The sequence below is a fragment of the Panthera uncia genome, chromosome D2 (assembly GCF_023721935.1).
Source record: "Panthera uncia isolate 11264 chromosome D2, Puncia_PCG_1.0, whole genome shotgun sequence".
Classification (NCBI taxonomy): Eukaryota; Metazoa; Chordata; class Mammalia; order Carnivora; family Felidae; genus Panthera; species Panthera uncia.
The window spans coordinates 12545444-12558279 of NC_064818.1; the positions used below are offsets into that span (position 1 = coordinate 12545444).

Sequence of the window (12836 nt, forward strand, 5' to 3'; positions counted from 1 at the left end):
AAGGTGACTAGTTGTGCCTGGGTACCTGACAGTTGCCAGCTGTTTACTGGGAGCAAATGTGGTGTCATCACAGCCTACGCAAACAGGCTCACCAGCAGCACGGTAGGCCTGGGGCTCATGTCGCGGCTAGTTTGGGATTTTCCTGTTCGTGAGGGGAAAAAAATGCTTATGAAGTATAATTCGTTTGTAGAAGATTAACTGGAAATGTTTGCACTCTAATCTTTCGTTCTTTAGTCTTTTCTTCACACAAGCTCTTAAAATATAAAAGGCCACGTATCTGACTCTTTAGGTTTATTAGAATCACGAAAATTTCTGAAAATGATTATAAAGATCTTATTTTTGTTGTCACAGACAGATGGCATTTTGAGTCATGATCTCTTTTGTGATGATACTTCTTCATCACATTGTGATGTTCGTTTGCGTGTATTCTTGGTGTCGACCTGAACGTCTAGGAGTATACCACAGGATTCTGTAAAATTTGGAAGTCTAGAACCTCTAATATTTAACCTTCCTACAGCCTCTGGACTGCAGCAAAATCCAAATAGCCCATCTTGATTTCTACCACTTTCTGAAAGAAATTTATTTTAGCCATTTGCTGAATTTCCAGGATTTGAAAATTAAATTATAAAGCAGTCAAGTGAAGAAAAGACATATTATGCAATACTTATTTTTAATTTACTGTTGTTCTTTCTTGAATCAACTCTCTGTGGTGCTGTTGAGGGTACGTAGCAAGTTTAGGGTAATAACTCAGTAATTATTTTATTCTAGAACTTTCTTGTTTCTTGTGCTTTCCGCCCCACCCCCACCCCATTGCAGTTTTCTTTCTTAGATTATTAAATATGTTTTACTGGGTAAACTGGTCTTGCTAGCATGGGGTGATGCTAGGTTCCTCTTACTTCTCTGTCCAAGTTTATTCCCTTTTAAACTCTTATTAAGGTTCTTTGCCATGATTCTTGGGGTATAAATATGACCATAATAGTGTTTCTGTCTTTTAGCCTAAGGGACCATTGAAATGCTTGAAGCAGGTATAATTTGATCTAACCAGCATTGTAGGAAGCCCACTGTGCACCTGCCAGGAGCAACACTGGGGCGTATGAGCCTGAGGCGGGTGTGCCAAGCCCAGAGGCCGCTGTCGTGGTGCAGGTGGGCCATGGGGGTGGCTCTTCACAAGAGATGGGCACGTGTGGGTTCTCACAGGAGAGTGAGGTATGTGCCCCGAGAACAGTTCGCACCCAGGCTGGAAGGACACCAGAGAGGGGCCGGATGTCAGGAAACCTGACAAGTTACACTTGAGCTGGATCGGAAAGGATCAGTTTCCTAAGTAGAGAAAAGAGGAAAGAGTTTTTCAGGCACAGGAAACCAGCAACATGGCAAGAAAAGAATGGTAACTTGGGGGGTGGAAAATACTTGTATGTGTAGTTTAGGGTCTGAAAGTCTGGGAGGAGAGGTCAGAGCCGGGGAGAAGGGGCCTGGGGTAAGTTCTTTTGTACCAGAACAGAAAGAATGATGAGGAAGCAAGCAGAGAAGCATCTGAGCTCTGGGAATGTCTCCTGTTCGCTCCCAAAGGCCTACAGTGGATGTTAATTTATATCATCTCTAATATTGACTGCTGACAGCACGTGTGTCTTCAAAGCTCACCCTTCGGTTTCCTTCTCCTCCAGACATATTCGGAGCCCCGCCACTACAGCAGTTGCGTGCTTGCACACTCAGATGACTTCGCACCATGACTCCTGTTTAGAAACTAGCTTCCTCTTCTCTTTTTACTTTTCCTTTTGTTTTTGCCAACCCTCTGAACAGCCTGTGCTTGGTTCTTCCTTCCATTCTTACTATCCTTTAAGGTCTTTTTTTTTTTTTTAATGTTTTTAATGTTTATTCTTGAGAGAGAAAGAGAGAGCACGCACGCACGCACGCATGAGCAGAGGAGGGGCAGAGAGAGAGGGAGACACAGAATCGGAAGCAGGCTCCAGGCTCTGAGCTGCCGGCACAGAGCCCGACTTGGGGCTCGAACCCACAAACCTCGAGATCGTGACCTGAGTTGAAGTTGGACGCTTAACCGACTGAGCCACCCAGGCGCCCCACTATCCTTTAAAATCTTAATTGTATACTAACACAGCGTGTAGTGCAGATTAAAAAAAGATGAAATTGTCAGTACAGGAGTAATTGTGCACAGCATAGCTTTGAATGTAGCAGATGGGAGGCCTCGCTGTCACAGTGTGAATACAGAAAGACGTGCTTCTTTTGCTTTTGAAGTTACTAGAAGCTTGGGAAATCTTATGTTGCTTACGCTTCCACAGTTATATATTTACCTGGAAGTAGATTTTTCAGCTTTATTTATAAGGGTTTTCTTTTTCTCCCAAGGATACTAGTATTAAGTAATCAAGTCATGAGATTAACAGTTACTATTTAAACCATGTCCAAAAATGCATGTTAGCTATGTGGTTTTAGCACTGTTTTCTTTGAGGGGAGGTAACATGGGTTTTTGTCGATGTTGTTGCTGCTTTTCCTCGGGGACCCCCTCACCATTTTGGCACCCCCGAAAGCTGCATCGTGACCAGGTGCCTGTGTGGTTAGCAGGAGACGCCTTGTGTCTCCAGTTTCTGTTCTCCCAACCCACTGAATGCTGGGGTTCTACAAGTATTTATGTTCTCATGGGAGGTAGCTTTAACACCGACAAAAGACAGGCTCCCCGAGGGCCATGCAGGGTGTGACCAAAATAGTTGTTAGGAAATATTTTCAAGAGGGTCTTATGAAATACATTCCTTACCTAGTGAAGCATATCTAACCGTACCACATAAGCCTTTAAGTTTCTGTTGATTCTCCCAAGATAGTCTTCTAAAATGTATTCCACGTAAGGGTACATGAGTTGACTTGTTAGAAGGAATTATCTATAAGCTGTTTATAGATTAGAGAAGAATGTCTGCTAAAAGTGATAACTGATTTTAAAATAATTGCTCTTGAGTCCGTTTTTTCACTAATTAACTAGTATGGCCACATGATCATCATGTAAGTGAACACCTGTATTTCTGTTCTCTAAATCAGTGGTGGCAGGAGAATAAATATGAGGTTTATCCGAGATAGTATTATGCCATTCAAGAGAAATTTTTAAATGAAGTAGGCCATGATTCCTGTTCTGCTCATGGAAATTATTTTCTGACCTGTCAGGGAATCATCTAGTAACACTAACTCTTACAGTCATTTTAAAGTGCAAAATCTGTAAAATTATCAACAACCACTATAGGGGTCCTATGCTGTGTTTACCCCATAAATATTATTCATGATCATGGGGTAAACACACACAAACACACACACACACACGCACATGTGTGTGCAATGAAAGCATCCAAGAGCTAACACACTATCATAAAACTCCCAAGCCAGAGATGTAAATAAGCAGGGGGGAGCTCTGGCCTTGAGGGCATTGTCAATTCTGGAGTATTGACCCTGTCGTTGGACGCTTTTGTGAGAGGAATCAATAACAATACCCAGGGACTGAGCAAGCTGGGGAGTCCCACAGAGGCCCTTCTCCAAAGGCTGGTCCCTGAAGGGCTGCCCCCTAAGAGTGAGGATGAGTCCCATGGGACCACCTTTCGTGTGGCATTACAGCCTGGGTCACAATTCCCTGGGGTGTCCAGATCTCAAGACTTGACTTTGGCTAAGGTGTCTGTAGACTGGTAGGATGGTCCAGGTCGTTCGTTCTCTTCCACAGGTAGAGGAGCTCCTCCAAATGATTTTTTAAAATGTAGTCACAGATACATAAAACCAGGAACACAAATGTACAAGTAAGAACATGAATACGTGAAAAAGTTAAAGTTGGTTATAATAAGAGAAATGCAGTTCAAAGCAACCTTGATTGTTACAAAGGTTGGGAAATGTTCAGAGACCTGGAATGAGCAGTGAGTCACAGACTCGTGCTGCAGAGCCCAGGCAGAACAAGAAGGGGCATCCCTCGGGCCCAACTAGCCTGAAGCATGGTCTAGAAGGGCTCTGGGTACATCCCTTTGGCCCTGCAGACTCCTGGCCCTGTGGGAAGGGTCCCAGTTAGAGAGAGACGGGGGAGCTCAGACCCAGGACTTTGGCCCTTGTGGAAATCACATCTCGTCTCTGTGACTGTCTGTGATTGTGTTTGGTTGAAGGTCACGTGTCCCAGCTGAGCAGAAGCCCCTGCCACACAGCTGAAGTGGGTCATTCCAAGAAAGAATGTGGGCCTAGTATTGCCTGGGCACTTGATTCTTTAAGAGTAAAATATGTATTTTATGTGCATAAAACACTGGACTGCATAGCACTTACAATAGATGAGCAACAGCTAATATATCAACACAGATATGTTTCAAAAACAATGGTGAACAAAAAGGCAAGATGCAAAAGATACCTAAAGAATAATAACACATACTTAAAGTTTATCAACACGAAAACCAAACACCATGTTGTTTATGGTTATGGTAACATATGGTAGAACATATGGGAAACGTGGGAAACATAAACACAAAATTCAGGATGGTGGTAACTTCTGATGAGAGAGGAAATAAGACAGAACAGTATACAAACTATGTAATGTTTCATTTTTTTCCCTGTTTAAAAAATAAACTGATCGGATAAAATATTAAGATTAGTTTACCTGAGTGGCCAGTTAAATAGCTTTCTCTTATACTTATCTTTCTACTTTTCTATATCCTTTGAAGTAAAATATTGAAATAATTTATGACGATAAACAGCTTAGTCTAATGAAAGCAAGAGTCAAACCTAGCAGAGACATCTGGCATCTGTGAGCCAACACAGACCTTGGAACATCAGTTTGCAGTCTTTCAAGTAGAAGACCAATCTGTAACTACGGACAAGTAATGGTATGGGAGCACATCACCGCTGGTGACCTCGTGAATTGGTACAATGCCTTTGGAAAGTACACTGTCAAAAACTACAAATGCTCAAGTAAATTAAGACATTCTAACTGTATAAAATATTATAACACCATTAAAAGTCATTTTGAAGACAATCAAAAATGCAAAATGCTTACAGGAGAATTTAAACTACAAACTTGAAAATGATTTGTACGGCAATAATCGTACCTACAAAAATACATGAGTATTTGGAGAAAGACCAGACAAGAAGACAAAAAATGAAAAGCGTATTCATGAAATTATGGGCAATTAAAACTTTGATAATGTTTAATCAGTTTTACTCTTTAGGACAAAGTTGAACTGAAATGGATTGAAAAATGATATGCTTGAGGGGCGCCTGGGTGGCTCAGTCGGTTAAGCATCTGGCTCTTGATTTGAGCTCAGGTCATGATCTCACAGTTCAAGGAATCGAGCCCTGTGTCAGGCTCTGCACTGGCAGCATGGAGCCTACTTGGGATTCTCTCTCTGTCTCTTTGTCTCTCTCTCTGTCTCTACCCCTTCCCTGTGCATTTTCTCTCTCTCTCTCTCTCTCTCTCTCTCTCTCTACCCCTTCCCTGTGCATTTTCTCTCTCTCTCTCTCTCTCAAAATAAATAAACATTAAAAAAAAGAAAAATGATATGCTTGAATGTTTGAGTCACTTCAGTTTTTTATTTTTGAGATACAGTACTAGGAAAACTTGTCATGGTTTTTATCTTATACTTTACTGAATTTCTTAAATTTCAGCCTTCAGAGATAGAAATGGAGTCCCAGATACATCTCTATGGGCACACAGAAGAGATAACCAGCTTATTTGTTTGCAAACCCTACAGTATAATGATAAGTGTGAGCAGAGATGGCACCTGCATCATATGGGATTTAAACAGGTACAGAAGGAGGGCTATAACTCCAACGCAGCTGTTTTTAATGTTTCAGTTCTTACTGTGTGAAACAGATGCACTATAATAATGTCTTTACCAGAGTGCCTGGGTGGCTCAGTCGGTTAAGCCTCCAACTTTGGCTCAGGTCATGATCTCACAGTTTGTGAGCTTGAGCCCTGCATCGGGCTCTATGCTGACAGCTGGCAGCCTGGAGCCTACTTTGGATTCTGTCTCCCTCTCTGTCTGCCCCTCCCCCACTTGCTCTCTGTCTCTGTCTCTCAAAAATAAATAAACTTAAAAAAAATTTAATAATATCTTTACATTATAATAATTTTTTTTAATATATGAAAGGTATTGTCAAATTGGTTTCCATACAATACCCAGTGCTCATCCCAAAAGATGCCCTCTTCAATGCCCATCACCTACCCTCCCCTCCCTCCCACCCCCCATCAACCCTCAGTTTGTTCTCAGTTTTTAAGAGTCTCTTATGCTTTGGCTGTCTCCCACTCTAACCTCTTTTGCATTATAATAATTTTAAACATGAAATACAACCTTTACTTTATAATCTAATTGAAATCAAACAATCAGTTAAGAACAAAGTTAGGAATGCCTTCTGAGTAAAAGGTCCTTATACTGAGGAAAGGAATTATACAAGTAAGAGAATATAATTTTATTTAATGATCATATGCAAATTTATATCTTTGTCTTTCAGGTTGTGCTATGTACAAAGCCTGGCAGGACACAAAAGCCCTGTCACAGCCGTCTCTGCCAGTGAAACCACAGGTGACATTGCCACTGTATGTGACTCAGGTGAGTGAGCCCCGAAACCAGAGCCCAGAGGTCGTTGTGCTAACAGCATTCAGCTAGTTCCTTCCATCGTAGGTGAAACTGTTGGATTACATCTCTCAGGTCCCTGCCAGATCCAAATACTTTGGTAATAGCATATTTGTGTATTAAAATACAGTGAGTCCAAGAGTGAGCTCATCAGTTTAGGCACCAATTTATGCAAAAGTTAGTATTATCATAGTTTAACTCTGTTTCTGATATATGTAAGATTGCATTTGAGCACATGTGTTAAGCAAATTATTATTACGTAAATTAATCTGAATTTTCTTCGCTTTTGTTTTCCTATCCTTTTTTGGCTTCTGCTTTTTAACTACTAATAACTTCACTACCTTCCTCCTAAGTGCAAAGCATCAACCAGTGATCAGTTTTGAATATATTTCTTCCAGTTCCTGAGAACAATATTATAGAATAACAAAGGGAGGCATAATTTGCCTTAAAATTTGCATGACAAAGTTAGATCTCCTAATCAGAGGTCTTATTTTTAGTTCTGGTTTTTTTCAAGTATACATGTTGTAAAACTTGAGGAAAGAACAGTTGGAAAATTCATAAATTTTCTGTTTGCAGATCTTAACATTGAAAGGATCCTTTGACAAACTGTCTTTTTCTGCCCACTCAGTGTAGAGGATCTTTGACATATCTGTAGTGGGTGATCCTCTATCCTTTGCTTGCATGTTTTATATTGTTTGTTTCTCTTTTCTTTATTTTATTTATTTGGAGAGAAAGGGAGTGTGTGAGAGGAGGAGGGGCAGAGAGAGAGGGAGAGAATCCCAAGCAGGCTCTGCACTGTCAGTGTAGAGCCCAATGTAGGGCTCGATCCCAGGAACTGTGAGATCATAACCTGAGCCAAAATCAAGAGTCAGACACTTAACCGACTGAGCCACCCAGACGCCCGTTTGTTTTTTTCTGACACCAAACAGCTCTCTAATCCTGTGCCGTCACCTGGGTGCCCCAACAATGCAATTTAGTTCTGACACAAAGTACTTGAAGTTCTTTAGCAAATTTGGGAATTCCCAAGACCCCCCCCCACCAGGTTCAATAAATATCTAAAACAACTTACAGAACTTAGTAAAACACTATACCTAACTACTGTAGTTTATTATAAAGGATAGAAACGAACAGCCAGATGAAGGATATAGGGTGAGATCCAGAGGGTCTGTCCTTGTGGAGTCAGAGTGCACCCCCCCTGCTGGCACAGGAATGTGCTCCCCAACACGGGGAACTCTCCTAACCCTGCTGTTGAGGGGTTTCTCGGAGGTTTTGTTATGGAGGCACAGTTGATCAAATCATTGGCCATCAGTAGGTAATTGAGCCCAACCTTCAGCCTCTCTCCCCACCCTGGAGGTGAAGTACTGTAAATTCTAACCTCCTAACCCCTCCCCCCACCTTGGTTTTTCTGGCGACCAGCCCCCATCCGGAAGCTGTGTAGGGCCTGCCCCCTAGGAGTCAGCTCATTAGCAGACAAAAGATGGTAAACTACAAGGGTCTCTGGAGCTCTGTGCCAGGAACCTGGAACGATGACCAGATATTTATTTTTTTTATTATGCTACAGATACCTCTTGGAGTTTTATTGTTGATTTTACAAAACATTCGTTAATTCTTGTATTCAAGAAAAGTAATATCTTCAGTCATGCTTTAAAGGTATCAGATGAAAGCATTTGCCAGTGTTAGCATCCAGTTATAAAATAATGTCATGGAAACATTTTTATTTGCTAATCATCATAACTGAAGGGAAAGATTTTAAACAGTTGACGTTGGTAATCCAAGTGTGGGCAGATGATTGATGACTTCGATAATTGTTCTTCCTTGATTTGTACATTAGCAGCTTTTAGTATGTCTTATCAAGAAGGAATCTGGGGGAATAATGTAATGATTATTTATATAGAGTTCTCTACTTTCTTGTTTTGCCAACATTTGGAAGTTAGGACTGACCTTAGGGAGCTGAATTTTGTAAAGTTAATTACTTTCCGGCTGCCAGTAGTGATTTATATCTGTGATATTATATCAGCTAGTCATATGGGAACAAGAAACAAAATTACTTTTGCTGCAATTACTAACTCACTGGAAGGCTATTCAGGTGTCCCTAGGTAGCACACAGCACAACAGAGTAATGGCTAGAACTTTTTTTTTCCCCCCACTTTGAACAAAAAAGACCTTCTCTACTTTTTTTAAGTCTCTTGGTACATATATAAGAGAAGTCATAATAAGAATTTGGTATAAAGAGAACATGATAAAAATAATGATTTTTAAAAGACAGGCCAAATTTATATTTAGTAACCCAAACTGGACTTCTATTCTTAATTCCAAGAAGGGAAAAAAGTCATCAGATGTAGCCTACCAAAGATCTTCACCCTTTAGTGAGTACCATCCAAGTAACTTTAAAAATCAAAATTTTAATAAATATATGTGTGTGTGTGTGTATAGATGTTACATGTGTGTGTATGTACGTTTCTGTGTGTACGCGTTACACATATATAAAATTTCTGTATCGGGGCTGAAGTTCCACATGCAAGCTCTTTACCCTTGATCATAATTCCCCAGTCCTTATTATGGGATGTGATTTTTATAGTGATGAGAAGTGAAATTTATTAAACTATGTAAATGTTCTAACAGATGGTTTCTGCATTTTTTAAAATCATTCTGCCACTGGATCAACATACGTGCCTTTTAACTGGGGTTCATAGCCTGGTCATGTGGTGCCAATGGCGTTAGAGAGTCAATATTATGAAATTCAGGGTATTCAGTGACTCTCCAATCGATTTTAATCTCAGGGAAGATGTATAGGAGGATTTTTTTTTTTTTCAGGAGTGCCCAACTTTCTCTTAGTTGATGTGCTGAATTCAATTCTATGTGAGAGCATCCGGTAGTGAGTAAAGGCCTCCGTTTGGCTGTGTACTGTCTTCGGCAGATGAGCAGTTACTTGGTTTTGTGGTAGCCCAACGTGCTGGGTAATTCTTTGCCTATTAAGTTCTGGACCATATTTCATAGAGTCCAGGACCACGTTTAGATTTTTTGTCCTGAGGGACTAACCTGTGCAGAAGCTATGGATTGCATGGAACGCTCAACGCCTCCATCGGTACCTTCAATAAATCTTCTAACCTGACTAGTAGAAGTCTGGTTGTTTTATTCTTCAAATCTTTTATCAAACACTAAATTCAAAACAAAGAGTGAAATAAATGTCTACTCAAGGAAAAAAATGAGTTTATCGTCTACAAGTGTATTTCTTTCGTATACTGAATCTGTAATCTCCCCTAATCAATGGGAAGTCTTAAGTAAAACCCGGCCATTTGTTCATCGTTTTTCTCTACATATGTGATAAGTATATTTAACATGATAACTGCTATTTAAGCCATTTAAAAATATATAATTTGGTGGCATTGTCACATCCACAGTGTAGAGCAGCTGTCACCACTGTCCACTTCAAAAACCTTTTCGTCACCCCCAACAGAAACTCTGTAACCATAAGTGTTCCTCCTTGCCCCACAGCTTCTGGTGACCACCCTCCTTTCTATCGCTAGGAATTTGTCCATTCTAGATACTTTATGTTAAGTGGAATCATACACCATTTGTCCTTCTTCGTCTTGTTTATGTCCTTTATTTCACTCAGCCTGATGTTGAGGCTCATCCATGTTGTAACATGTATCAGAACCTCATCACTTTCATGGCCAAGCAATATTGCTGTGTGTGCCCCTACCACGTTCGGTGTGTCCGTTCATCTGTGCACGGGAGTTGGGCTGTGTCCACTGCTCGGCGGTCGGGAACGGTGCCGTGGCACGGAAGGCGTTGCGTTTGTGGTATTTGAAGGTCTTCAGCGTATCTTTACATAAAGAAGTATTTGCACAGTTTGTTTCTTTGCTATAAAATATGAAGTCTATGAAATCTTGTCGTTGCCTTAATAAAGGAGAAAGTTAAATTCTGTAGTTTTTTTGCTAGTTCTAATGGAGAGATAAAATCAAGTGTAGTAACCCTATGGCATCCAAACTTTATCAAGCCTCTTAACCTCTGTCTTGATCAGCTTGAGAATACTTCTCCCAAGAAGGCTGGGCTCATCATCCCGAGGCCCCAAACCTGCAGCCCCATTTTATAGAGGATGGGGAGCACTGATCGCCTCTGGAAAACTACAGAAAGTTTTGTTACTCATGGTCTTTGAACAGGGAGAATTAGTTTAATAAGTCATTGATTTACAAGATTCGTTGTGAGAATTAGATTTCTTTTTTTTTCTTTAAGAAGTAGTTTTTGACTCAGCTAAGTTTTATTGTAACTTTTTTTTTCTCTTCAAATTCACATAAGTCACTTCTTATAGATGGTTCCACAGAATATTTTCATTTGTTTTTGGAGATTGTTTAACTCTCTAGGTACTTTCAAATTCAGACTTGGCAGTTCGTATACTAAAATATTACAATTACACACAGATACATGATTAACTTACCTGTTGCTCTCTATTATAAATTAATATTTTTATTTTCCCACTGGTCATTGTCACTAGGTAAATACACAGAGCTCTGTGTGACTTATAATGTAGTAATTTTATTTATACAGACTTCAGTCATGACTTCCCTGTAAATTTTATCACTGAAACAAACAAGCCTGGTGCACAGTGGGGGTGGGGGAGTGGGAGGGGTAGGGGTAGTCAGCCCTCTGGGACCCAGGGCGCGGGGTCCTGGATACACCCACACTCTGGTGACCAGCCGAACGATTTTGGTGTTCTAGCTGGTGGAGGCAGTGACCTCAGACTCTGGACAGTGAATGGGGACCTCGTTGGACATGTCCACTGCAGAGAGATCATTTGTTCTGTTGCTTTCTCTAACCAGCCAGAGGGAGTATCTATCAATGTGATTGCCGGGGGATTAGAAAATGGAATTGTAAGGTAAGAGGAGTTTTCGTTCTCTTTGTTTGCTCTTGTTCATAAGGACACATCAGTTTCAAAAATTAGGTTTTTGGTTTTTTTTAATTTTTAATGTTTATTTTTAAGAGAGAGACAGAGACAGAGAGAGAGAGTGTGTGAGCAGGGGAGGGGCAGAGAGAAGGGAAGACACAGAATCCGAAGCAGGCTCCAGGCTCTGAGCTGTCAGCACAGAGCTCAATGCGGGGCTCGAACCCACAAACTGTGAGATCATATCTAGGCATGTTAATATTTAATATTTAGAGATTTAAAATCACCTTCAGATATAGGTTCTTTGCTTATTCCTATTTTATTTATTTATATATATTTTTTTACTGTTTGTTTATATTTGAGAGACAGAGCATGAGTGGGGGAGGGGCAGAGGGAGAGGGAGACACAGAATCCAAAGCAGGCTCCAGGCTCTGAGCTGTCAGCATAGAGCCGAACGCAGGGCTCGAACTCACAAACCGTGAGATTATGATCTGAGCCAAAACCAAGAGTCGGACACTCAACCGACTGAGCCACCCAGGTGCCCCATATTCCTGTTTTATTTTTAAATAACAAACTTAGCTGTAATGTAGTTTTGAAATTGTGTATTGTCTGTGAAAATTTACCAAGTTTTCTTACTCCCACATACACCCCCTGCAAACTTCCCAGAAGGAACTACAGTTAATTGTTTATTGTGTTTCCTTCCAGATGATTTTTAACAAATAAACAAAAATTTAGGACTTTTTAGTGAAGGAAATTTTAGTTTGCATAATTAGATGATGACTTCTTCCCTCTCTAGGTTATGGAGTACATGGGACCTAAAGCCTGTGCGAGAAATCACATTTCCTAAATCAAATAAGCCGATTGTAAGGTAACCGCCCCCCCCCCCCACCATTCTTCATGATATACTTTGTGACTGTATTTTTGTTAGAGAGTTGTTAAAGCACACTGATGTGAAATATGTGATGACAGTCATAAACAGCTGACCATTTATCAAACACCAAGCTGACCAAGACCTTTTGCAAGAGGAGACACAGTGCACATCTTCGTAGGGCTTCAAATCTGAGTTGGGAGCTCCAGTCTAACAGAAGACATGCTGGGAGAGTGCCCAGGGAAGCTTTTGAATTGTAGAAACGATATCCTTTCCCTTTCTTATTGAAAATACCGTAAGGATGACTGATAGCGGCAGGAAGGTACTTGGTAATATTGATAAACAACCAGTTACCCTTTGTTGTACTAACACACTTGACCTTAAAAAATCAACTGGAAATCAGTCATTCAAATTCTACGTTATTACATTAGTTTATTTTCAGTGCACTACATTTGCCTTTTCCTTTTTCAGGGAAATAAAATATCCCCCTAAAATAATC

General features: G+C 40.5%; 1 protein-coding gene across 10 annotated transcripts in view; it reads left to right on the forward strand.

Annotated features, from left to right (window-relative positions):
• LYST (lysosomal trafficking regulator) overlaps window positions 1–12836 on the forward strand; it is a 252313-nt gene that overhangs the window by 231332 nt on the left and 8145 nt on the right. For all 10 annotated transcript variants that reach the window (XM_049644953.1, XM_049644958.1, XM_049644956.1 and 7 more), the window contains 5 exons: window positions 4–102; window positions 5620–5759; window positions 6466–6563; window positions 11307–11463; window positions 12266–12337. In XM_049644953.1, coding sequence (XP_049500910.1) covers window positions 4–102; window positions 5620–5759; window positions 6466–6563; window positions 11307–11463; window positions 12266–12337 — 566 coding nt within the window. The remainder of the gene's footprint in view (window positions 1–3; window positions 103–5619; window positions 5760–6465; window positions 6564–11306; window positions 11464–12265; window positions 12338–12836) is intronic.